The 26698-nt window shown below is 39.2% G+C and overlaps 1 protein-coding gene across 1 annotated transcript; it reads left to right on the plus strand.

Annotated features, from left to right (window-relative positions):
* The first annotated feature begins 143 nt into the window (after positions 1–143).
* LOC145807250 (uncharacterized) lies at positions 144–25516 on the plus strand. The gene is made up of 4 exons (XM_082905204.1): positions 144–426; positions 555–928; positions 25337–25396; positions 25496–25516. The coding sequence occupies exons 1-4, from the start codon at positions 144–146 to the stop codon at positions 25514–25516; spliced, it is 738 nt and encodes a 245-aa protein (XP_082761330.1).
* The last annotated feature ends 1182 nt before the right edge of the window (positions 25517–26698 follow it).

A 26698-nucleotide genomic window follows, 5' to 3' on the forward strand; every position in this document is an offset into this window, starting at 1 on the left:
GCAGTTTAATGGCAAGAGAGCTGAACTGGTTAAGGAAGTAGCAGAACTCGAATTGAAGGATATGGAGCGTATTGAAGGAGGGAAGCAAGTTGGGAAATAATGTTCACCAGCAAGAGGGCACATGGGTGTAAACATGGTCAATTATGAAGTTTCTTTCATGGAATGTCAGAGGGTTGGGGAGGAAGGAGAAGAGAGGCAAAGTAAAAAAGCTCTTAAGGGAGAGGAATGTAGACATTGCACTATTCCAAGAGACAAAAAATTCAGAAATTTCAGAGGAAGATGTCAGATCTGTATGGGTTAGGACCAAAATAGAGTTTATGGTGGTGGATGCTGTAGGTTCAGCAGGAGGCTTACTGTGTATATGGGACCCAGATGTATTCCAAGTGAAGGACTGTTGCCGTAATAGAAGATTCATTTTATTATCAGGTACTATCTTTCATCAATTCAATTGTGTTATTCTGAACATTTATGCACCTAATGATGTGGGCTCTCGGGGAAACTGTGGAATTGTCTATTGAAGTTAAAGGAGGAATTTCCTAATCCCTGGTGTTTAGGAGGAGATTTCAATGAGATTAGACAGATTGGGGAAAGGAGAGGGTGTTCTAGGAGAGATAGAGGCATGGTAGAGTTTAATGAGTTTATTGATAAGTGTGAGGTTTCTGAATTACCTTTACTTGGTAGGAGATTCACTTGGTGCAATTCACTTGCTGGTGAGAAGTGGAGAAAAATAGATAGAGTGCTAGTAGACCCAAAATGGCTTGAGGTGTTCAACTTAAAGCTGTGGGGCCTGCCTAGATTGGTCTCTAATCACTGTCCTCTCCTTGTGATGGAGGATGAAAGGGACTGGGGACCTAAGCCTTTTAGGGTTCTAAATGTTTGGTTCTTGCACAAAAACCTTAAGAGTTTCTGGGAGTCCAAATGGGAAGAGGCAAGTGTAGAGGGATGGTGTAGATACCGCATTTTTGACCGACCTTAAGACTCAGACGTCATCGATTGAGCGCTCGATGATTGCACATGTTGTGCTCATTTCGAGGTTTCGGAGTTCTTGGCTGAGAACCTCACCTCCGGACCTCGGAACCCTTTTGTACTTTGACTCGGTCTGCGGACTAATTCTTGTTTTCTCTTCCCAGAGGGAGGGAGAGGCCTTGTAAACCATCTGTCAATGGTCATAGACTACTTTTCGTGGTCGTAGGCCACTGTTCCCGTTTGGAGACTAGTTTCCGATTTTCAGAGCCGTCAGCCGCGCGCCTCAGCTCAGGACCTCTTAACATTCTCCATTTGACACAATTTTTGGAACACACCTTGTTTCCTCTGTCTAGAGGGACACTGTGGTCCGGGAGACCACTTTTTTGGTCATACGCCACTTTTGGTGCTCAACAGCCAGTTTTCGGGGCACCCGACCGCGCGCTTTGCCCCCCAAACTCTCATTTTGCATCCATGTTGGTTCATTTTTGGCATGAATCTTGTTTTCCTTGTTTGGGAGGTGATACAAGGGTGGGAGACCACCTTTTCTCCTTGGAGACCACTTTCTCCCTGCCAGCCGGTTTTCTTGTCGGGAAGCTGGTTTTCTTGGTCTTTGGGCCACATTTACTAGTCTCCCACGACACCACTAGCTTGCTTTCAATCTGGAGACCACCATTTGCCTTGGCCGACCAGTTTTTATCTGGGAGACCACTTGACCTGGTCGGCCGACCAGGGAAAGTGGTCAGCCGACCACATTTTCTGGTCGGCCACCTCCATCCTGTTTTGTCTGTTTGTGTGGATGCCAGTTGTGTCAGCTGGAAGGCACATACTGTATCCTCCATACACGTATGGAGGATCTTGAGCCTTGTTTTTATCTTCTTGAAGAAGCTTTGGCCTTGTTTGTCTATAAGAGAGGCCCTCCCTCTCCTTATACCAGGTTGAAAAATTGCTCTAAGGCATAGCTTATATCTCTCTCTTTGTCTCTATATTTTAGGCTTAGAAAGCGCTTTGTTCTTGGCCTATTGCACACCACCTCATAACCATACACCTCCACCATTGTTACTGAGTTTTTGGAGGGTTTTGAGAGGTCTCAAAAGTTGGGTTTTGGTTCAGAAAAGCTGCTGGTTTTGCTGAGCTTCAAGGGGTAACTCCTTTTCTCTATTTTTAAGCATTGTTTTGATCCTTCTCCTACCCTCATTTGCATGCTTATTTGAGCTTTGTTGTCAACTGAAAAAAGCTTCATATTTAAGTGTTTTCCATGTTTGTTTAAGGCTCTTTTGGTGTTGAGCGTCATCTACCCTCTTGCATGCTCTATTTAGCCTTGTTTTGTGCCATGCCATAAGGCATTCGAGCTAGTCTTTGCTTGGCCTTCCTACCACTAAAATCCAATGGATTTTCAGTGGTGAGAATGTGGCTTTGAGGGCCTAAATCAGAGAGGGGTGACCCTCTCTCTTGTTGTCTTGTTTACTAGCATTTTTGGCCTACCAAAGGAGCATATGTTTATACCATTTGGAGGCCTAGTTTAGGCACTTTTTGGTAACTTCTATGACCTTCCTAGCCTCTGACCATGGCTGGTTTGGTCCCCTTTTGCTTGCTTCTTGCATGTGTAGAGTAATCCCTTTCATGGCTTATCAAAGGAGCGTGTCATTCTTGCATGTATTGGTCTTGTTTCAGTGGGTTTTTGGCCATCATTTGGCATGCCATGACTCTATTTTAGCTTGGTTTGGTAGTCCCTCACATTCTTCATATGCTTGAAGTGTAACTCATGTTCACTAGCTCACAATGCACGTTGTTTTGGCCCTCTATTCTAGCATATTTTGGCCATACTTCAAACTGATTTTGTTCATATTTTGGGCTGCCTTAGCTCTTTCTTGAGGCCTCTTGGTCGAAAAATTCTAGCCATGCATACTTGTTGTGTAATAGCATTGACTAGCTTTGAGTTTGGAGGTCCCTTGCATGCTTAGCTTAAGCTATTTACATGTTTTGGCATCATTGGGCATGATATTTCAGAGCTTATAGGGGTGCTACACTTCCATATTTTCCATGCTTTAAGTGCTCTTTAGAGTTGTGCATTTATGCCCTATTTGCGAGCCATTGCATGAGCTTCACTTTTGTGCCTTTCCAGCCATCATCCCAACTCATTTTGCTACTGTTTTGGGCCTGCATAGGGTCTATTTGGGGTTGGTTTCATCATGTGAGCATCGCTTTGCATGCCTATAGTGTAATGCACTTCACTAGTTTCAATGCTTGAGCCATTCAACATGCGTTGTGTGAGTTGTTTGCATGATTCGGAGTCATTTTAGAGTCATGTTATATGCCGTTTCAGAGCTGGAATATATGCCATTGTACTCCATGTTTAGTCCTTTTAAAGCATGTGCAAAGTTGTATTTTTGTGCCTTAGGCTCGGGGCCATTGTATTGTGCGTGCTGGCATGAGTTTTGGAGCTTTGTTTTCATCATCTATGGCCACTGATTTGGGTGTGGCTGAGGCCCATTCATTTTGGTTTAAGTCCATTTCTGCATTGAGTATGCCATTGTATTCCATAGCATTGAGTATGCCACATTGTCGCATGATTGATCATTGCATTGTTCATACCTTGTTCATCTCATTGTGTATCTTAGTTCTTAGGTGCATTGTGTATGCGAAGTACCACGTGCATTGAGTATGCCATTGTTAGTTCATAGCATTGTGTATGCTAGTTGCATGTTTGCATGTCATCCTTTGCATGTTTGCATCACTTAGTTGCATAGCGTTTAGGTTGCATACTTAAAGCCGCATTGTGCATGCCACGTTTGTTGCATTGTGTTTGGGATAGGAGTTAGCCCAAACATGGGAAATGAAGGATGTTTCATACTCGAAGTGATGAAACGTGCCTCGATTCCCGGTCACCGACACTCTTGACTACACATGATGGAGTTTAGGCATTTATGTGTTCATATGTGCATTCATTCTATATTAAGTTGTGCAATTCGGTTCCTCGGCCATCATGCATCGAGATGCGTGATTGGTGGTCCGAGGGTCGAGGACTATACTCCCTTGAACTTGTACAATGATAGGGAGAGTGGTCGTGCACACATATGTTGAAAATACCTTGCCATACCTCTCTCTTGCTCCTTATTGCAGAAAACCAGAAACCAAGAGAGGAAACTAGTCGGCCGACCAGATTTACTAGTAGGCCGACCACTTTTTTTGGTTTCAACCACAAAAGGTGGTCGGCCATTGGTCTCCCATGCCTATAAGCTGGTCGGCAGCCTTCCCACAGATTCCTAGGGTGGAGTTTCATCTCTCTAGAGCTTTGTGCAAGTTTCTGAAAACAATTGCAAACAAAGGCAAGCCAGGGCATCGCGATGGATTTCCTGACAAGGCGACTCGAGCATGCATGCATCCTTTATCATTCAAGGCAGAGCTGAGGCAGTCCACATTCATGTAGTTTGCATGCTAGTGTAATGGCTTACTTAATTAGTTTGTTAATTAATTAGAGTTGTGTATAATTAGCTGTAATTTATTATTCATTTTGGTTGTGTAATAACTAGCTTAATTAGATTAGCTTAGATTAGCTAGTTAGTGTTGTATTATTTATTTGGACCCTCCGTCGAGAGGGCCAACTGTTGTAATAAGTGTGCATGTGTGTGATGCATGTCTTCCAACCCCACGTCTTTCTTCCTTTTATTTACCAGCTTATGATGGTTAGTTTTAGGGCATGTTTCAATTAGCATCCTTATGCTTCGCATGTTTGCATTCATTCATCGGTCTTGCATGCACCGGGTTTGGTGCATCATACTAACTGCATTGTATTTAAATTTCGAGTTGAATACATGTTATCTGTAGCATCTCATATGCCATCTTAGAATAGCCGAGCCTATCTTAGTTGCATTTTGCATGTGTTGCATTAGCCATCTTAACATGAACTAGGATCATGCATTGATTACTAACTAGTTTTTGTTTTGGCTTGGAGTACTCGGTGAGTGTTTATGCCTTAGCATCCTTGCATGTGTGTGAGTAACTGCCATGATAGCATGCTTGCCATGAGGCTAACTGATTATGTGATATACCTGCCTGAATGCCTGTGGGTGAAGGTTGGATTATTTAAATCAGAACAATTCATCGATTACGAGTTTTAAGCCCACTTGAGAGTAGCAAATCACCATGTTTTCTAAGCCCACTTGAGGGTAGCAAAATCCGCATTTTAGCCTACTTGCGAGTAGCAAACCGCTTTCAAGAACAAACATGAGATGTTTTGTTCCAACTTAGACGATCCAATCTATACTTGTATGCTGTGCGCATCACGTAGCAATTCTAGGCTAATAAACCGGAACAAGAGCACATATGTTTTCAAAAACAAGATATCATGTTTAGTAAAGGCCGATCTTTGATCGGGCGAGCGGGAGTGCTCATTGCATGACCTTCCCCAATCGTACCCAAGTTCCTGAGCTGAGGCAACTTTGGTGATGATGGACACGTGGCCTTAGGCATGAGTCAGGGTTTCCTAAATTCCCCAAAAATAAAATATTTAGGTGGCGATTCTGTATCTGGCAAAGTAGTCTATGTTTGGCACTTCTTTACAAAAATCAGTTTTCAAAAACGATTTGCCGGATTTGGACTCTTTGGTGATTTATCAATCTCACATTACACTTTGCGAGATCATATTAAGAACCATGCAATCTAGCTTGTTAGCTTTGAGTGTTCAAGTCATTAGCATGCCTTATTTCGACCATTTCAGTGATTTGGCATCACTTGTCATGTTATTTCAGTCCATATAGTATGCTTCTATGCTTGCACTTGTGACTCCTTTAATGTTTTAAAGAGTTGGTATGTTGTGCCTCATGAATGTGTCATTATGTATGCCATCATGTTTAGGCCTTTGGGATGCCATCTAAGCGGGTTTTTGGGCTCATTTTGACATGCCATAACTCTATTTTTATTGGCTTAAAACATGTTATGTTTGGTTGTCTTAGGTGCAGTGTAATACCTCTTTGGTAGCCTTACATGCCTCATGTTCTTGCCCCTTTGTCTTAACTTGTTTTGGCTTTGGTCATTGCATGTTTTAGGCTTACTTTGCTATGCTCTAGGACTGTTTTGGGTCATGCTTGCCATATGCCCTTTGTTTTGTGTAGCTTTGGTTCAAGTCCCTTCACTAGCCTTAAGCTTTAGGCCTCCTTTTGCATGCTACATTTGTTTTGTTTGGTTGGTTTGGCATCACTCCTCACATGATTTCAGAGGTTAATGCATTGCCATATTCTCATGTTTATCACATCTTACTCATGCTTGAAGATTGTGCATTATTGCCTAAGTGTTGGACCATTTGCATGTGCATGTTCGTTTTGCATTTCCATGCTCCCAATTCATGACTTTGGCCACTGTTTTGGGTATGGCTGAGGTCTTCCCATTTCGGTTTAAGTCCATCTCCGCATGTTGTTGCATGTTGTCTTGCACGTTGTCGCATGCTAGTTCCATTGCATGTTGTTCCATGTTGATACATTGCATTTTGCATGCTTGGCACGTTGCATGTTTACATGTTTAGGTTGCATTGCATTTGGCATGCTTGTTACCGTAGTCTTGTGTGCATACTTGAGTCCTATTGCATTTGGCATGTTTAGGTTGCTTAACATTGCTTTTCCATGTTGCATTGCATTTGGCATACATGCATTGCATTGTGTTTGGTTTGGGTGTCAAACCAAACACAAGGAGCAAGGAACGTTCGTACTTGAAGTGATGAAACGTCCCTTAATCCTTAGTCACCAACGCTCTTGATCCAACATGATAGAGTGTGAGGCATTCATGTGTTTTTGTGCATTCACTCCATATTGATTTGCACACTTGGCACCTTTGGCCATCATGCATTGAAATGCGTGATTGGTGGCCCGAGGGTCGAGCACTACGCTCCCTTGAGTTCATAACATGATAGGGAAGGTGGTCGTGCACACATTGTCTTGTAAACGCCTTGCCATGCACTGTTTGTCCTGCAAAAACAGCATTCTGCAGGAAGGGATGGCCGGTCGGCCATCTTCAGTGCCGGTCGGCTAACTTAATCTGGCTGAGAGCCTTACAAATGGCCGATAACCATTTTCGAATGACCGGTGGTACTATCTCTTGGCTGATGACATCCCACAATGCTTGGGGAGTGGTTCAGAAGCATTCTTGGGACTTGTGCAGTTTTCAGAGGAGCAAAACAGTGCAAACAGAGGCAACATGTGGCATGGCAACGGGTTTTCGAGCGAGGCGATCGAGCATGCATCATTCAATCATTCCAAGGTGGAGCTGCGGCGGCCTCTTTTTTGTAATTAATTTGTTAATTAATTAAGGGTTTGTAATAATTAATTAGCTAGGGTAGTTGATTAATCATTTGGTTTGTATTATTTATTCGGACCCTCCGTCGAGAGGGCGAATTTGTAATATGTGCGCGTGCGTGTGTGAATGTCTTCCAACCTCACGTCTTTCTCCCTTTTACTTACCTACTTTTGATGGTTAGTTCTAGGTCATGTTTCAATTAGCATACTTATGTTAGCATGTTTGCATACATCCATTCGTATTGCACGAACCGGGCTCAGCGCATCATACTAATTGCATAGTATTTCAATTCCAACTTGAATACGTGTATCGAGTTATCGCATTTCACATGCCACTCTTAGATTAGCCGAGCCTATTCTAGTTGCATTTGCATGTGTTGCATTAGCCATCTTAACATGAACTAGGATCATGCATGATTTCTAACTAGTTTCTTGTTTTGGCTCGGAGTACTAGGTAAGTGCTTATGCTTTAGCATCTCGCATGTATGGGAATGTTAACATGACAGCATGCTTGCCATGAGGCTAATTGCTTATGTGATATAACTGCCTGAATGCCTGTGGGTGAAGGTTGGATTACTTGAATTGGAACAATTCATTAAATCCGCATTTTAGCCTACTTACAAGTAACAAACTTCAAACCATTTTCCAAACAAACGGATATGCAATGCTTTGTTCCAAAGTAGGCAATCTAGTCTATACTTGTGTGTTGTGCGCATCACATAGTAATTCTAGCTAATTAACCGGAATAAGAACACATATATTTTCAAAACAAAATATCATGCTTAGTACAGGCCGATCTTCGAATCGGGCGAGCGGGGGTGCTCATAGATGACCTTCCCCAATCGTACCCAAGTTCCCGAGCCGAGGTAACTTTGGTGATGACGGACACATGGCCTTAGGCACGAGTCAGGGTTTCCTAAATTCTCCCAAAACAAAATATTTAGGTGGCGACTCTGTACTTGGCAAAGCAGTTCATGTTTGGCACTTCTTTCTTAAAAATCAGTTTTCCAAAACGATTTTCCGGATTCGGACTCTTTGGTGATTTATCGGTCCCGCATTGCACTTTGCGGGATTAGATTTAGAACTGTGACATTTGAGTCCGAACTGTAGTAGCATGAAGCCCACGGGCGCGTTTACACTCCTGCACAAGGGCAAATTGTAATAATGTGTGTATGTCTTCCAACCCCCATTTCTTTCTCCCTTTTTATTTACTTGCTTATGATGGATAGCGTAGAGCATCATGTTTCTTTAGCATGTTCCGTGATTTGCATCCATTTGTCTCGCATGCATCGGGTTTGGTTCATCATTCTAACGGCATTGTCATTTATTACTTCCTTGAATACGTGGGCCACAACATGCTATCAAAGTGATTCACATGACATTTTAGACAACTGAACCTATTAGTTGCATTTTTGTATGTATGGCATTAGGCACTTGCATATTGAGAGCACGCATTTTTCTAACTATTTTATTTCTTTTGGCTTGCGTCGGTTGAGTACTAGGTGAGAACTTATTGCTTTAGCCCATCGTATGTGTGTGATTGTTGCCATATCAAGCATATTTTCCATGAGGCTAAGTGCCTAAATGATATACCTATTTGAATACCAATGGATGAAGGCTAATTGCTCAAATTGGGATGATTTGACTAATGCACATATGGGGTCACTTTTTCAAGTGGTACATATTTAAAACAATTTTCAAACAAACATAAAATCAAAATGTTCTAACTTTTGCAAATTAGTTTATACTTGTGTGCAACACATAGTAAATTAGCCTATAACCAGAATAAGAGCATGTAATGTAAATAAGAATCACATCATGATTAGTAGAGGCCGATCTTTGATCGGGTGAGTGGGGTGCTCACTTCATGACCTTCCATTCTTATACCTAAATTCCCAAGCCGAGACACTTTGGTGATGACCGACACGTGGCCTTTGGCACGAGTCTCGGGTTTCCTAATTTTCTCAAGGATATTTAGGTGGTGACTCGTAATCTAGTAAAGCAGTCCATTTTTGACATTTTTTTATTCAAAATTGATTTTCCAAAAGATTTTTTAGATTTGGACTTATTTGTGCTTATCTATTTCACATTGCACTTGTGAAATCAGATTCAGAACCACAGGAGTCAGAACTGTTAAGCTATTGTATCTGAAAGGAGCGCAAAAAGCAAGCTAAAGGGGGAGGCCTTATTTATAGGCTTGAGGAGGCGTGGGAGGAAAGCTAGGGCAACCCCCATCGCTTCCTCTGCCGCCCTCCCACTGAAAATGCACCAAGATTGAGTTACCAAAAATAACTCTATCATACTTGGATGTGCGCATGCACAAACCTCGTGCGCACGCACAACTAACATGCGCACTCATAACTAATGTGCTTATGCATGTTTTGCCTTGGTATACGTGTCATGTGGGGTCCCATGCCCTTGGCTTGCCTGTGGCCCAAGTAAACTTGAATTACCTTCTGGTGAATATTTTTATAAAACTAGACACTAATTTCGGAAAATATATTTGATCAAAGCACAACCGAGCCTCTCTATCTTTCTCGGGGTTGAAAAGTGGTCATTCTCAAAAAGGTAGTTTTTGGCCAAAACGGGTTATACAACAACTCCAAACAACTTCAAATATTCCAAAGATGAAGAATTACAATTTCATCATCGGCTTGCAAGGGCTTGAAATCTTAGGGTCCGTCATAATGGGGTATCTACATCTATACTCCACCATCATTGATTTACCACCATCGTTCCCCAACCAAGCCACTATCACTGATCTACACTCTACATTTTTTATCTTCACTCTACTGTTACTGATCCATCGATCCAGTTGTTTTAATGGTGAAATCGACTCCAACTAACTTCAAACTATAATAGTATTTTAGATTCTGTTCCTCATCTCTCTCTCTCTTTCTCTCTCTCTCTCTCTCTCTCTCTCTCTCTCTCTCTCTATTTGTCAAAACAGATCTACTATAAATAAATTTATCAGTCTATCTTGTTTTGTATGTGTAAGAGGAGGTGTCTTGTGAATAAGTGAGTGTAAGTGAGTGAATTGGTCAGATTTGGCATATGTAATTTTTTTTCAAATCACCCGATGGTAAATTTATCGCTGAAATGTTCAATGAAAATTATTGTTGAATGTATTAGTGATAAATTTATTAGTCTATCTTGTTTTGTATGTGTGTATAAAAGGAGGTGTCTTGTGAATAAGTGAGTGTGAGTGTGAGTGGGTGAATGGGTCAGATTTGGCATATGTAATTTTTTACAAATCACCCAGTGATAAATTGATCACTGAATGTGTATTTGATTATTTTGTTGATCTTGTATTGATCTATGATAGTGAAGACTGATTGTGAGACCCCTAAATTTTGTAAATCCTACTAAGAATCATACTTTTGAATTATTATAATAAAAGCCCTTAGTTCCCCGTTTATTCGTAAAATTAACCCTAGAACTGAAAACGTATCACGGATGAACCTATACAAACCCTAATTGATCCCGATAACTTAGAAATCATTTCTAACACTCTAGTATTAATTATTTAACTCTCAAATTTTAGATTAGTAGCTTGAAATCCTAATTTTTTATTTTTATCATTTTCATTCAGTTATGTGTCTTTTAATTCAAAGCGAGATCATTTGAACAAAATTATTTTTCCTAACATTATTTTAATTAATACTACACTTGAAATAGATATTCTAATTAATTCCAAGCCCACACATTTTATTTTAATTACATTTTGAGCCCAAATCATTCTTTATACATATAAAAGTACACCCTCAATATTATAATCTTTTTTCAAAATATCTACAATATATATATAAGAGTTTGTATACAAATAAATAAGAAAAATTCCCTCAAATCTATATCACATGGCCGGCTGCCCTATGAATAAACATTGTAGTGTCCTTTTTTAAACAAATTTCATGAATTTAGCAAAGACTTTTGACTAGGACCCCAAAATCTAGAAAATTTGTCTTGTGCTTGTAACTAGCCTAGTTCTAATTAAACATAACCCAAACTAGAACTTGTTTAAGTACACAATTAGAGCCCTAATCACCCCTCATTCCATTCCATCCTAACTAAATCCAACCCTATTCAATTGAATTGGAACTAAGGACATTTTGGACTTTTCACTATTCTTTTCTTTCTATAAGTACACCAATCCTCTCTACACTTTTGAGCACAAAACACACTCACACACTACATATTCAGCTGAGAAAGAGAGGAGAGGAAGAGAAAAAGAGAGAAAGAGAGCTTTGGTGGTAGAGGAAAGGAAAAAGAAGAAGAAGAAGAAATTGTACAAACTCTTCAACTAGGCAAAAAGTTAGCCACATCACCATCTCTCCTTCTATTTCCTTTTTCAAATACATGTTATTATAGATTTAAAATCATATTTTCAGATGTTTTGTAATGGTGTTCATGTGTTCAAAGTTAATAAATTGGGCTTTAATCCTTCTTCTATTTATATTTCCTCGTAATAGATACAAAACTACCTTTTTCTTTCCATATCTCACATTATTTCCAAAGGCATACCATCACTCTAAAAATCTGAGTTATTAATACATTATTTAGTATGTTTTCATCACAAAAGGAGTGAAAAATTTCCCTTAGTTGGCCTCTTTTCTCACCAGTCTTCTTATTTTGAGTATTATGCATGAAAAATCTATTTTATAACCAACTTTTGAAAATTCTAGAACAATTTAGAAACATCTTCTGGAGCTCAGTTTTATGTCAAAAACTTCCTTAAAGAGTTATCTTTCAATTAAAATTGGTTTTATTGAAAAAGAGTGGACGGTTTGTAAGAAAATCAAATATTCGTAACGGTCGACAAATCTAAACAACATTGGAGTGTTTCTTAAATCACTAAAAATCTAGAAAAGCTATTCCATTTCTGAAACATGTTCTGAAAACTAGATTAAATTCTCTATGAACCATGGGAAGGCCGAGTTCGGGAAAAATCTAAAATAGCCCTTTTGATTATAATCTTTAAGTAGTACTAAATTTGGAAATTCTGTTTGACAGTGGTATTTTATGCTCTTGTGTTCATGAATATGCTTATTAATACATGGTTATGTCTTGGCATGATATTAAATATGTCATGGGTGTATACCTTTTATTTTAGTCCTTCGATGATGCTTACATTTATGCAACTTTATTCTTTTGTTACTTGCTTGTACTAACTAACTTAAAACGTTAATCTAAATAGGAAACTTAATGGGGTGGCTAATGGGGTTTCGATCACATGAGTATTGTTATGAGATGATGTTCAAATTGAATTGGTTAGCAGGACGTGTTCCCTTTTGAAAGTTAAAGTCTTGTGCAAGTGGTTATTTCAGAACCCTTGAACGGAGCGGTTGTATTCGGACCCTAGGTGGTTTTGGTGCGAGGAGGGAATGGGCAAGGCCCTATTATACCGTCTCTTTTGAGGCCCTGCGGTTTGTGCTACGTGGTATATAACCGTTGTTAGGCATCCGAGGTAAGGTCTGCAGTAAAACAGCAAAAATGGGGCATAGCGAATAATCCACGTCTGATTCTTGTGGTTGGGAGGATAAAATCTCTTTAAGGGATTTATAGACTACTAACAACTAACCTTGTAACCCTTGTTATTTTCTTGAATATCATGTTTCTTTCCCTATTGTTGTAATTGCTATTGTGTATTGAATTGGGAAAAAGGGACATGGTGTGTGTGCATTTACTTGGCATTCAAAGCTCATGGCGTTTCATGCCAGGTATCGAAGAAACATATGAGGCTGACAAAGAGCCAAAGACATTTCAAGACTTGTGTCTGTTTTAGAGGAAGTTAGCAGCCATTTTGCTTATGAGTCTATTCGTGCTTTTATTTTTATATTGTAATAGTAATGGAACTCATTTTGTAATTTAAGATTTGAAACGCTGACATTATTATTTGCTTCTGTAATATCTTTGCGTTACTTGAGACCTTGTGTTAATACCTCCTAAGATCTGTCAAAAGAATAGCTTGCTATCTAAGGCGGTTGGACTTAGAAGGGAGACTCTATTGACTTCTCCGACCTTCTTGGGATCTTACTTGGCTATTGACCAAAAGATTCATTAGTGACGTTTCCTACTCTTGTAACCTTAGATAAACCCTATATTTATTTGTTAATATATTTGCTGATGTTTTTGATTTTTGGGACATTACACTGATGTGAACATTTTTTTGGTAAAGTTTTATTTTTTTTCTTCTCATCTCTCTCTGGAATGCCCCAGATTTTATTAACTGAATCCATTACCATATGTCGTTATTTAAATCCATTTCTATACAAAACATGTGAAAGCGATAAACAATAATTAATTCAAAGTAAGGAAATCCTATCTCGTTTATACATATGATGCAAAAATAATTACAATTACATAAACATGCCCTTAGGCTTATAAATTACATCAAGGAAATGGTTTAACCCTTCATACAGTAACAACATTTCGCCTACATCCGCCTATATATAAAATGGCCTCGTGGCCGAAAACAAGAGAGCTTCTCAACTCCAAAGAATTTCCATCTCTGCACCTGAAAAGTTATCAACAACGTGGGTGTAGACACCCCATTTTTTACCATCCTCAAGACTTGGACGTCATCGTTTGAACACTCGATGATCATCCATGTTCGTGTTCATTTTGAGTTCCTCAGGGTCTCGGCTGAGCGCCTTGCCTTGGAGCCTCTCAACTTGTCTGTTTTGTGCTTAGTTGTGGACCAAGGGCTTGTAGCTTTGCTTCTAGGGGAAGAGGGTGGCCTCTCGGCCAACCCAACAACCCATCGGCCAAGGCTTATGTCCATCGGCCATCAGTGGTGACCGGTCGGCTACACTGATGGCCGATCGGCCTCGTTAATGGCCGGTCGGCCACTGATAATGGCCGGCGGCAATTTTTGTGCTTTTTCAGATATTTTGTGTGCCAGCTATGCCAGCTGTTGAACACTGAAGCCATCCTCTATACATATGGAGGGATGGAAACAAGCTTTTAGCTTGTCAAGGAAGCTTTGGCTTGCATTTTCTATATAAAGGGAGGTCCCTCCCCCTTGAGAGTGGTTCAGAAAATTGAAGAGCTAAATTTTCCTCTCTCTCTAGAATTCTCTCTCTCTCTCTCTCTCTCTATATATATATATATATATATTGTGCTATATTGTGCCGTAAAGTGTGTTTTTTTCACATATTTGCACTAAAACACCTAGTCAAACACCACTACCTTGGAGCTGAGGTTCTTGAAGGTTTGTTTGGAGCTCAAAAGCTGGTCTTGGCTTAGAGGAAGACCTGTCTTGCTGCTGTTCTTCAAGGGTAACAACTTGTCCCTCTTAAGCTTTGTTTTGATTAAGTGTTTGATCACCTTTGCATGCAATTTTAAGGCTGGTTTTAACCTCTTAAAAACTCTGATTTTAAGGCTTTAAAATGTTGATTTGAGTCTTGTTTGGTTAGGGGGTGTTTCCCCTCTTTTGCTCTTTGGCTTGTAAAGCCTCTTGAGCCACCTTTCTTAGCCTTTGTAATCACCTTTGTTTGGCCTTTCTACCACTGAAACTCAGAGAAATTTTAGTGGTAGAAGGTTGGTTATGAGGCTCAAAATAGGAGGGGGTGGTCCCCTCTCCTTGTATCTTGTTTGTATGCATAGATGGCCTACCAAGTGAGCATGCTTTTCTACCCTTTTGAAGCTTGGTTTAAGCATGTTTTTTGTGACTTTTTGGACCTTCTATAACTCTATTTTAGGCTGGTTTAGTCATTGATTGCTTGCTTCTTACGCTTGTAGTGTAATCTTGTTTGATAGCCTTGAGTGCCTAAAGGGTTAGTCCATCATTCTAGCATGTATTAGCTCTGTCTTAGCATGTTTTTACTAATGTTTTAGCATGCTTTAACTCTATTTTGAGTGGCCTTGGTCCTTTGAGGCTTGCCCTGTATGGTTGTAGTATAAAGGGCCTTGACTTGCTTTGAGTTTTGAGGCCTTTAACATGTGTATGTGATGAGTGCATGTTTTGGCATCATTTAGCATGTAATTTCAGTGTATATAGTGTAGTCACACTCTCACATGTTCCACTCTTTCAATGCTTTTGAGAGTTGTGCCTTATGCCTTACTCGTGAGTCAATTTGTATGCATGTTTGTCTAAGCTTTGGGGCTTCAATTCTAGCATATTTGGCCATTTTTTATTGCATGTCTCTAGTGTTGTGTCCTTCACTAGTTTCATTGTATTTGGCCCTTAGCATGTTATACATGAAGTATTTACATGTTATTTGCACTGCTTGTGTTTGGATCGGACGTTAATCCAAACACAAGAAATGTGAGACATTTCATACTTGAAGTGATGAAACGTGTTGCATTTCTTAGTCGCTGTCCCCCTTGATTGTGCATGATAGGGTGGAGGCCTTTCGAGTCTTGTGTGCGCATTCATTGAACTTGTACAAGCTTGGTCCTTTGGCCATCATGCATTGAGATGCTTGGTTGGTGGCTTGAGAGCCAAGTACCACACTCCTTTGAGCTTGAGACATGATAAGGAGGGTGGCAGTATGCACATTTCCTTGCAAATACATTGCCATGCCTCTGTTTGCTCTCTGTTGCTGTGAAAGGAGGAATTTCAGGGAATTAATGGCTGATTGGCCACAAGTACTAGCCGACCGGCCATCAAATCTGCCGACCGGCCACCAGTTTTGGCCGATGATCACCAACCATGACCGATTGGCCATTAGTGTGTTCTTGAGATGAAACAGAAGCAATCTGGAGGTTGGCACAATTTTCAGAGGACTAAAGATGTGCAAACAGAGGCATCTAGAGGCAAGGTGGTGGATTTTCGGGGCAAAGCCAACCGAGCATGCATGCCTCCCTCGCCCGCGAGGCCATTTTACCGCTTTACTAGCTATTTATTCAATTCGGTTTGTAATAATTAATTAGCTAGAATAGTTAATTAGTTGATTAGCTTAATTAGCGTAGCTAGTTAGCTTATTTATTCGAACCCTTCTTCGAGAGGGCGCATTGTTGTAATAAGCGTGCGTGTGTGTGTGCATGTCTTCCAACCCCACGTTTTTCTCCCTTTTACTTAACTACTTTTGATGGTTAGTTTTAGGGCATGTTTTGATTAGCATCCTTATGCTTACATGCGTGCATCATTCATTTGTATTGCATGCACGGGGCTCGGCGCATCATTCAAACTGCATTATATTTCAATACTTACTTGAATACGTGTTGTAAAGCATGTTATCAAGTTGCATTCATATGCCATCTTAGATAGCCGAGCCTATTTAGTTGCATTTTGCATGTATTGCATTAGGCATTTTAACATAGTTAGGATCATGCATGATTTCTAATTAGTTTTCTGTTTTGGCTCGGAGTACACTGTAAGTGTTTACGCTTTAGCATCCTTGCATGAGTGTGAGTGTTGCCATGATAGCATGCTTTCCATGAGGCTATTTGCTTATATGCTTAACTGCTTGAATGCCTGTGGGTGAAGGCTTGATTGCCTGAATTGGGACAACTCGATGATTATGAGTTTTAAGCCCACTTTGCGAGGTGGCAAAATCATGTTTTTAAGCCCACTTGAGGGTGGCAAATCCACGCTTTAGCCTACTTGCGAGTAGCACTTTCAAACCATTTTTGAAAAACAAACATGAGTTGTTTTGTTCCAATTCTCGCGATCAAGTTTATATTGTATGCTGTGCGCATCACATAGTAAGTTAGATTAATAACTAGAATAAGAACACATGTGTCTATACAACAACATATCATGCTTAGTAGAGGTCAATCCTTTGATCGGGCGAGCGGGGGTGCTCATTGTATGACCTTCCCCTCTCGTACCCAAGTTCCCGAGCCGAGGCAACTTTGGTGATGATGGACACGTGGCCTTTCGCACGAGTCAGGGTTTCCTAAATTTCCCAAAAACAAAACATTTAGGTGGCGACTCTGTAATCTGGCAAAGCAGTCCATGTTGGGTGCTTTTTTCAATTCAAAATTGCTTTTCCAAAACCGATTTGCCAGATTTGGACTCTTTGCTGCTTATCAGTCTCACATTGCACTTTGTGAGATTAGATTCAAAACCATGACAGGAGTCCGAACTATAGTAAGACCAAATTCGCGCCCTCTCCGAAAGGGGGGCGCGCGAAGAAAGTTGGGTCTACAGTGGGATGAACATATAGTCTAGTAGATATCCCAATGATTCTAAACAATAGTAATACATGGATAGATGTGATCATGAATGCTCCACATAAATACATATATCGCTAGTGTTTACTTTTGATATCCAAAATATACATATACATAGTTACTCTTTTCTCAAAAGTCATTCTTTTTCATTCAAGAAACAATCAAATCCTTAACTTTCCGTTTATTCTTAGAAATAGAGGAAAACAACACTTTCGACGTTTGAAAACTATTTTCACAAAATCCTCAACTCTTAAAGACAAACCAACTAAAATGAGTCAGCGGTTATATTACAATTTAAGATAATGCAACCACATAGGTTTTAAGTAACTCTCAAAAATTAACACATCATGCAATTCACTATAAACACTATGACATACTCCAATTCACAACACTCTCAAAGACATCTACCACGTTTTATAGTCTTAAGCACAAGGGCAAATGGAGTACCCACAATATATATACCCAAAAGCGAACAACGATGTTATCAACACATACTCCCATGTTTTACAGACCATTGGCACGAAAGGCAAATTGTGCACCCTCATGACACAATACAAAGATGAAAATAAACTAAGCAATGTTAACATATAAGACAACCTGGCTTTATCAAGCCATAACCATCCACTTTACCAGGTGCTTGCTGGAGGGAACTAGGAACCCATCATTCGAAGCGCAGTCACTTTACCAGGCACTAGCTAGAGGAAACTTGGGACCCATCATTCAAAGCGTATCCTTCTTTACCAAGCGCTAGCTAGAAGGAAATTGGTACCTCTCATTCGAAGCACTACCAGGTGCTATCCAGAAAGAACTTGGGACCTCAATTTAGCACCTTCATCATTCAACTCTTCATATAACATGTTGTTCTAAATTACACAATCTAACATACAACATTTAGCACATATAATCTATCTAGCAACAATTACTACCATTCTCCACCGATGGCTAAGAATAAAAATCTAACAACACAATACTCATAAAAACATACTCAACAATGCCAACATTCAATCCAATGTATAGGCCCGTTTCATTTCTCAATTTACAAAAGAATTTACAATCATCGCTTAATTTTCAAAACCAAACCCGTTGTTTCCAACCCTCAACAAATACACGCTAACCAATGATTCGTAATCACATACCAATACCTTTTTTAATCATTATGCTTCCAATTCATTAATAACAACACATGCCTCAACATTTATACATTACTAGTTAATTCCATTTCTCAAAACCAATGATAAAAATTAAGGTTTTCCAACTCTAGCATCCTAAACATACTCAATTAACACATAATTTCTATAATCAAACCCCAAGCACAATATTAAACCCAATAATTTCAAAACCCTAACCCACCCATATGCTTTGAGAAATCACATATCAAAATCATGCCTTTAATGCAATAAAATCTACCATACGTCTATTTATAGCAAGTATTTAAAAGAATCAAACAAATCCCTACCCCTTGAAGCAAAGAGGAGAAACTCGAAAATCCACCAAGCAATGAAAAAATGATGAGCTCAAATTCAAACCTTCCCCTTGGCGAGCCCAAAATTTATGCCCAAGGACTAGAAGTCAAAAGTGGCTAGAAATACATGAAACCAATGGGCAAAGAGCTTGAAAGCTTGGATACAGTGGACTGAGAGAGAAGAAATGCAAAAAATGAGGGTTTTCATGCGCATTCAACACTTAAATAGACGGACCATCGCTAGCGTGATGTCCACCATCGCGGGGCGTGTATAACACAGTCGCAGGCATAACCAACCTAGCTGCGGGCCATCTCGTGGGCGCCAACGATTGCACAAAGGAGATACCAGAAGGTTCAAATTGTCATACCCCAAATCTGGGCATGGCCAGCCATGGCCCACAGGGCCTTAGCCTAAGGCATACATAAGCCTAAACACAAATCCATAATCATATAGAATAAATGTAATAATAGACCTGTAATAAATAAACCAAAACTCAATTTGGTGACATGCCACAAGTATAAACGGAAAAACCAACCCTAATCAATATCATTCAAACCAATGGGACACAAACAACCCACATAACAAAATAACCCGAAATGAATCTCAATCAAAAAGTATGCAAAAAATTGACATAACAATCTAAAAAATAAACATTATGCAAAATGAATGTCCTAGAGGTCCATGCAATTGAGTCCCCGCTACACCATGAGTCCACTCTAAGTCCCTCTATCACCTTCAAATGATAAACAACTAAGCCAATTGATAGCTTGTAACACTATGTACTTCTTGGACGAGTGGGATTGCTCTTGACACTACTATTATTGTACTTTGAGCTTCTTTGGTTCATTTTGAGATATTGATTGAGGTGGTATCATAATGGTAAAATAAGATTGAACCAAAAACATTGATTCAGATAATTGTCCCATGAGTAGTCTTCACTCTTTTTCCCATTTCTCTTCCCATACTTTGAATTTGGATATAAGGTTAGAACCATTGGAAAGTGTGTTTTTGGGGCTTTGATTTAGACACAAGAACGACCTAAAACGGAGTTCGGATGAGGGAGTTATGCCTGTTTGAAATTTGGATGCCTGTTTGAAATTTGGATACCTGTGTTGGAAGGAAGTCCTCTCAAGTGAACTTTTGACCCATCAAGTGTTGTAGACACCTCATTTTTTACCACTCTTAAAACTTGGGTGCCTCATGTTGAACACTCAATGATGAATTGTTATACTATCCAAATCATTCAATTTCCTTAGCAAAAGGCTTCGATTTTCAAGCTTCAAAGCCAAAACCTTGCTCCTCCTTCAGAACAAAACCTAATTTTTTCTAGCCTGACTACTCAGAGGCTTACTAGTCAAAAGGTGGCCGGCAGACCAATTTTATTGACCGGTCGTCCCCTTCCTTGGCCAGCCGGCCATGTCTAGCGGCCAGTGGATATTTTGCTGCCAGTTGTCCCCCCCATGTGCATGCCTTGCACCAGCTGGCTCAATACAGATATTTCCGACAAGGGAACCTGTTTTTCTATAAATAGATGACCACCCCTCAAGGTTTTAGGTCAAAAAATTTTGCCAATGGCCAAAAACTTGTAAAACACTCTCCCTCTCTATCTTGCAATATGCATACACTATACATACACTTCCTAAACCAAAATTTTGAGGCTTCTTGCTAAGATTATTGAGCTAAAATTTTAGTTCTTGAGGGTGAACAAAAGCACATCCTCTCTTCAAGAGGTATAGTTTTTGCCATCTTCTCACTTATTTATACTACTCTTTTCTCCTCTTTTATTACACTGTTTTGGACTATTTTTTAGGGCTAAAACTTGTTATTTAAAAGCTACCAAAGGTGGAGGGGTTAACCAATCTTTCCTGAACCTTGGTCCATAGCTTATATTCTTGTGTTTCCCACTTGTTTCTTTACTTTTAGCTACTGATTTTCCGAATTTTCAGAGGCTAAAACATGTGATTTTAAGGTTTAAAAAGTGGAGGGGTTGGCCACCCTTCCTTAGGCTTGCTTACTAGCTTGATTCTCCTCTTTTTTTGGTTTAATTTTCCTAGCTTTCCAACATGATTTCAGCACTATTTTTGTTGTTTTGGGGCTTTTTTAATTGTTTACTTAGTTTATGCTTTGAATACCATGCTTATATTGTTGTAAGTCCTCATAAATTTGGTGGTTTAGGCCATAGACACCAATCTATTTGAGGCTTTCTTTACATAATTTCCACGTAAATATTCATATTTGTCATCATCATATTTGCCTAATTATCTCTGCAGCCTCCCTCATTTCTTTGCTTTCTTTGCTTTCTTTGATTAAGAGATGTCTTTAGTTTGTTGCTCAAGGCATGAGAAAGAGACTTTCCATGCTAAATGGTTTAATCTCTTCAGAGGTTCATTACCAAGGCATTATATCTCCTCATGTTAAGCACAACTCCTTGTTTGAAGCATCTCTTTATTGCTTTTTGCACTTAATGGACATAATGATCACTTTCGGACAAAAATGAATAAACAATGGCAAGGTAATGCAAAAGAGGCTAATAAAATTGGAATAAAAATAGTGAAAAGGGCAATAAAATTAAGTTGGGTTCAATCGGACGTTATATTGAATCCATTGATTCTTGAATCATTGCATACTCTTTAGTGATGTTAATGATTCAAGAAGCAATGTCTACCACTTCCTTTGAGGTAAATCCATGTTAGGGTGTTGGTGGTCGTTTATTTCCATTTATTAAGCTTTTGTCCTATCGGTTCATAGATCATCATGCAACAACTTTGTGACAATTGACGGTTTATGAATCGAGTCTACTCCTCCCTTGATTAGTGTCATGATAGGGAGAGGTAGAAAGGATAAACATCTCCTGGAAACACTCTATTTTTGCTCTGTTTCCATTCTGTGGCAGCACGGCAGTACCCAAAAACAGTGGCCGACCAGCCACCTTTCTGTCTAGCAAACCACTTCTTGAGGCCAGCTAGCCACATTTTGTTATGTAGATAGTGTCATTTTTATGGCAGAACAGAGCAGAAGCTGGGACAAAAACAAAATAATTTTTTGACTGCAAACAAAACAGATTCTGGCAACAAAACATAGAGGTTTCCGGGAGGACGTTCTCATTTGTGCGCGTGCGATGCGTCATTTCCCGTGGTCCTTTAAAATTAATGCTTTGATAGTAGTATGTTTAAATTCATTAGATTCGTTCAAAATTGTAATAGCTAGTTAAATTAGTTAATTTGGTGTTGTAATAATTAGTTTAAATTCGAACATTCAGACCCTCTTGTATAAGGGCACACTTGTAATATTGTGTATGTCTTCCAACCCCCATTTCTTTCTCCCTTTTATTTACATGCTTATCGTGGAAGCATCATATTTTGGTTTCATCTCTTTACCATGACTTGTATCCATTTTTGCATGCATAGGGTTCAATTCATCATTCTAACATTGTCATCATTTCTTAATCACTTGAATATGTGCACTACCGCATGCCTTAAGTTGAGCCACATGTCATGTTAAGAAGCCAAATCCGATAGTTGCATTTTGTATATGTTGCATTAGTCACTTGCGTAGTAGAGCATGCATTTTTCTAATTGTTTTATTTCCTTTGGCTTGCCTCGGAGTACTATGTAAGTATTTCTTGCTTTAGCATATTGCATGTATGTTTGTGTTGCCATATCAAGCATATTTACCATGAAGCTAAGTGCTTATTTGATATACCTCTTGAATGCCTGTGGATGAAGGCTATGTCGCCTAAATTGGGATGATTTGATTAATGTGCATATGAGCTCGCTTTTTCAAGTAGCACATATCCAAAACTCTTTTCAAACAAACATAAAATCAAAGTATTCCAAAGTGGGTGAAATAGTCTATACTTGTATGCCTCACATAGTAATGTTAGCATAATAATCGGAACAAAATCATATAATGTACCTAAAAATCACATCATGATTAGTAGAGGCCAGTCTTTGAACGAGTAAGTGGGGTGCTCAATTCATGACCTTCCCCTCTCATACCTAAGTTCCCGAGGCGAGACACTTTGGTTATGATGCACAAGTGGCCTTTGGCACAAGTCACAGGTTTCCTTAATTTCCTAAAAATATTTAGGTAGCAACTCTAAAATCTGACAATGCAATCCATTTCTGGCATCTCTAATGATAAATGGATTTTTCAAGATTTGCCGGATTTGGACTCTCATTTGTGTTTTTCTATTTCACATTGCACTTGTGAAACCAGATTCAGAACCACGGGAGTCCGAACTGTAAGGCTATCATATCTGAGGAAACTAAACCCCTCTGAGCAGCACGAAAAGCCAACTACAGTTTCTGGCGACTCTGCTTTAGACATTAGAGAACTTGACTCGGACTTCATGATGTGAAATTTTATCTACATATATATGTTATTTACATTGCATTTGCATGGTATTCGTAAGTCACTGTGTTTTCCAGTTGCTATTCCTGGACGGCTTACCGAAGGCTTGCCTAAAAAGCTTGCCAAAAGTCTAGCTGGTTATGGGTTCTGCCATATTGGAAACACAATTCTTGGATCTGGATTATCGTCTTATCACTTGATCCTCCTTTCACTTGTTGGTGTTAGGTGTGAGAGGTATATTAGGTAATCTTGCCAAGGTACCCTTTTTGACCAATCGGCCTAGCTGCATATAGTAAAGCTATAGTGACTGTTCTAACACAGGACAGGATGCTCACCTGTATGTAGGATTCTGTGAAACTGCTTGCTTGAAGTAGTAAAACCCTAGATCATGTCAAAGCTAAGATAGGGAAACCTTAACCCCTCATAGGGTGTTTTGAATGCTTTTGTGCAAAATGTGAAATCTTTGGAAATATATGTGATGCAATCCTTAGAGAGTCTTAATCTTGAGGCGATTTCTTTCAAGCTTGAAGGTCATATCAGAATCAGAATTTGGGTCGAAATCTAGGGGGTTTGTTTGATGTAATGACCCCAAAATGCGTATAAGAAGTCATCTTTATTTAACTATGAGATGATGTGTTTTAATTTAATTATATCTATTGGAATTGAAGCATTATCTGTTGAGTTACAGATTTAAAATTGAAATTACCGACCGTTATGGGTTCAGAAATTAAAATTGAGTACTTGGGTATGTTAATGGGAATTTTTAGAACTATTTGGAAAAATTAATTGGAATTCTAATTTGTCTGATTCGTTAATGCACGTTTGGGTGGTTAATTTCATACTGCAAATTGAAGGCCTTAGAGGCTTCAGAAACCAGAACAAAGGACATATTCATGATCAACGTAATTTTTAGAGTCATCTGAAAAGTTTAATTGAAATTTAATTTCGTACGATTCATAAGGCCACGTTTGGCTCTCCCTTGTGTTGATCTTGTGTGTGTATATTTATATAAATAGAAGCCTTATGAGTTGTTGAACTCATCTCTTTGAACCAAAAATATCTAGAGAAAGGGGAGGCCACGTGAGAGAGAGAGTTCTTGAGAGAACTCAAAGAAAAAAAAGGAAGGAAAGCTTGGAGATTGAAGAGATTTAAAGGGGAAATTCAAGGATTTGGGTTAAGGTATGTTGTTTTAAGTATTATCTTTGTAAATAATTCAATTACTTCATGAAATCAAGGATTAACTTGGAAGTTTAAAAGGTAAATGAACTAGTGTTTTGGGAGTTTGGATGAAATGGATTGAATTCAAGGAATTGAACTTTGCTTTCCTTAAATTTGTTTGATTTGGGTCCAATCTTAAGAATGATTCGTGGAATAACAAGCTTTGGTGTGAAAAGCAACCATATGTAAGATGTATTTTTATGATTTTGGAGTATATATTTTGGAAGTTTGATTATATAGAAAAATGGGACTTGAATTTTAATTTGAGGCAAAGATTGATTTGTTTGAGATGGGGTTACACTTGAATGTTGATAGTTTATCACCTTGTGGGTCAATTTTACATGTTTTGGGGTGATGTATGTTTAGAACCAAGCTTAAAAAGGGAAAGAACCAAGTGTTGGAGCAAGAGCTATTTTCAGACTGTTGTTTTTTGCCCAGACCGCATGAGCGGCCACAGGTACCGCACGAGTAGACATGAAGAAAAAAAAAGAGGTTTTCATCCTGCTTTTGGGCACTCGAGCGGCCGGGTTCTTCCGCTTGAACAGAATTGGGCCGCATGAGTGGCCAAAGTTGGCGCACGAGTGGCCAACCCTGTTTCAGCTTATACCTTGTAACTTCGAACAAGCATATCTTTTGCATCCGGACTCCGTTTTGAGTGATTCGTGAGCCTAAAATCAAGCCCCGGAAGTCTAGTTTCCAATGGTGGAAATCTAACTCCCAAATTCTAAGTACAGAAATAGTTATGCCCAAATTAGTGACGACTATTCACTTTCTGTTTACTAAGTTTGTACCGTTGTTTCGCCTGAACCTTTCTCCTATCGATTCCTCCTATTTTATAAGGCATGGATTATAACCTATGGAGGACTAATGAGTCTAGAACCCCACAGAGATTGGTGTTATTCTCATAATCTTCTATGTGCATTATGTTTATAGGTCAAGACGAGGTCATCGTTCCACCGCTATCAGAGACCTACCACTATGAGTAATAGTACTGTAGTTGTACATTTACCTACCGTTAATAATTCTTATTATTAACGCTCTGTTCATCACATGTTAATTATGTTAACTGTTATAAATGATTGGAAACTGTAGATTGCCTATGTCTCTGCGTGAATTAATACTGTACAAAATGTCGACAGAAAGAAATTGTGAATATAAGCCCCACCTACTAAGAACATGATGTTTTGAATATCTTACGATGGATCATCGAAATGGCTAATCGGATAGAATTATGGGTTGCTTTATATGTTAATAGTTATTGTTAATGATTTGTTATATGTAAGACAACTATGTCAACTTGTGATAAACCATGGGGAAATTTATGTGCACTATTGTAAACGGTATTCCTATGAGTCTGGGGTTATTCTGTTCTGTTTATTCGTTCCGTTTATGCTATGACATGATATGAATTGTTCGGTCTTTAAGACCTAATTCTTTTTTGGTATGGAACAAAGTGTTGTACGGAACTAAGTGCTGCAATGCAAGTCACCTCTAGAATCCATGCGAGACACCTCTTGAGTCCATACATATGTGAACTAGGCCTATGGCCAATCTGGGACATCTGGACCTATGGTCGTTCTGTATCTGTTAGGCCTATGGCCGTTCTGTATCTGTTAGGTCTATGGCCGTTCTGTATCTGTTAGGCCTATGGTCGTTCTGTATCTATTAGGCCTATGGCCGTTCTGTATTATCTGTGGGCCAAAGGCCGTTCTGTAAGATTTGTGGGCTTAAAGTCGTTCTGTATCATATCTGTGGGCTTAAAGCCGTTCTGTATTATATATGGGCCCGAGGTCATTCTGTATAATATGTGAACCTAAGACCGTATTGAAATATAGTTATGGATAAGACCTGTATATGGTTGGTATCTGTCTATTTATTTTATCTAAGGTTTTGCTTATGCAATTAACCTTCTTAAGTTGCTATTATTCACTGAGCCTTGCTCATTCTGTTTTATGTATATTTCTGTAGGTGAGCCATCGGGGATTGACACTAGAGTTGTACTAAGGTTCGCTTGTCTGCCAAGTCACCTGGGGTATGTCTCCACGGGGAGGCCTTAATTTATTGTTGGGAGTCTTATAAATTATTAAGTCTTATGTAAGAGTGTGTGAGATCTATATGAAATCTGTGATTGTATAGGTATATTTGGAATGTATTTAAATGCTCAAATCCAATTAAACCATCATGTATGCACAAGCTCAATGGATGTTGTCTTTTATTGATATTGCTTCCGCCTAAGGCCCCATATATGGTTAAATATTATTTTAAAATTCTGTTTTGAGGCCTATGTACAGGCCG

Source organism: Camellia sinensis, chromosome 14 (genome assembly GCF_055761805.1).
Source record: "Camellia sinensis isolate YWXY chromosome 14, ASM5576180v1, whole genome shotgun sequence".
NCBI classification, from domain to species: Eukaryota; Viridiplantae; Streptophyta; class Magnoliopsida; order Ericales; family Theaceae; genus Camellia; species Camellia sinensis.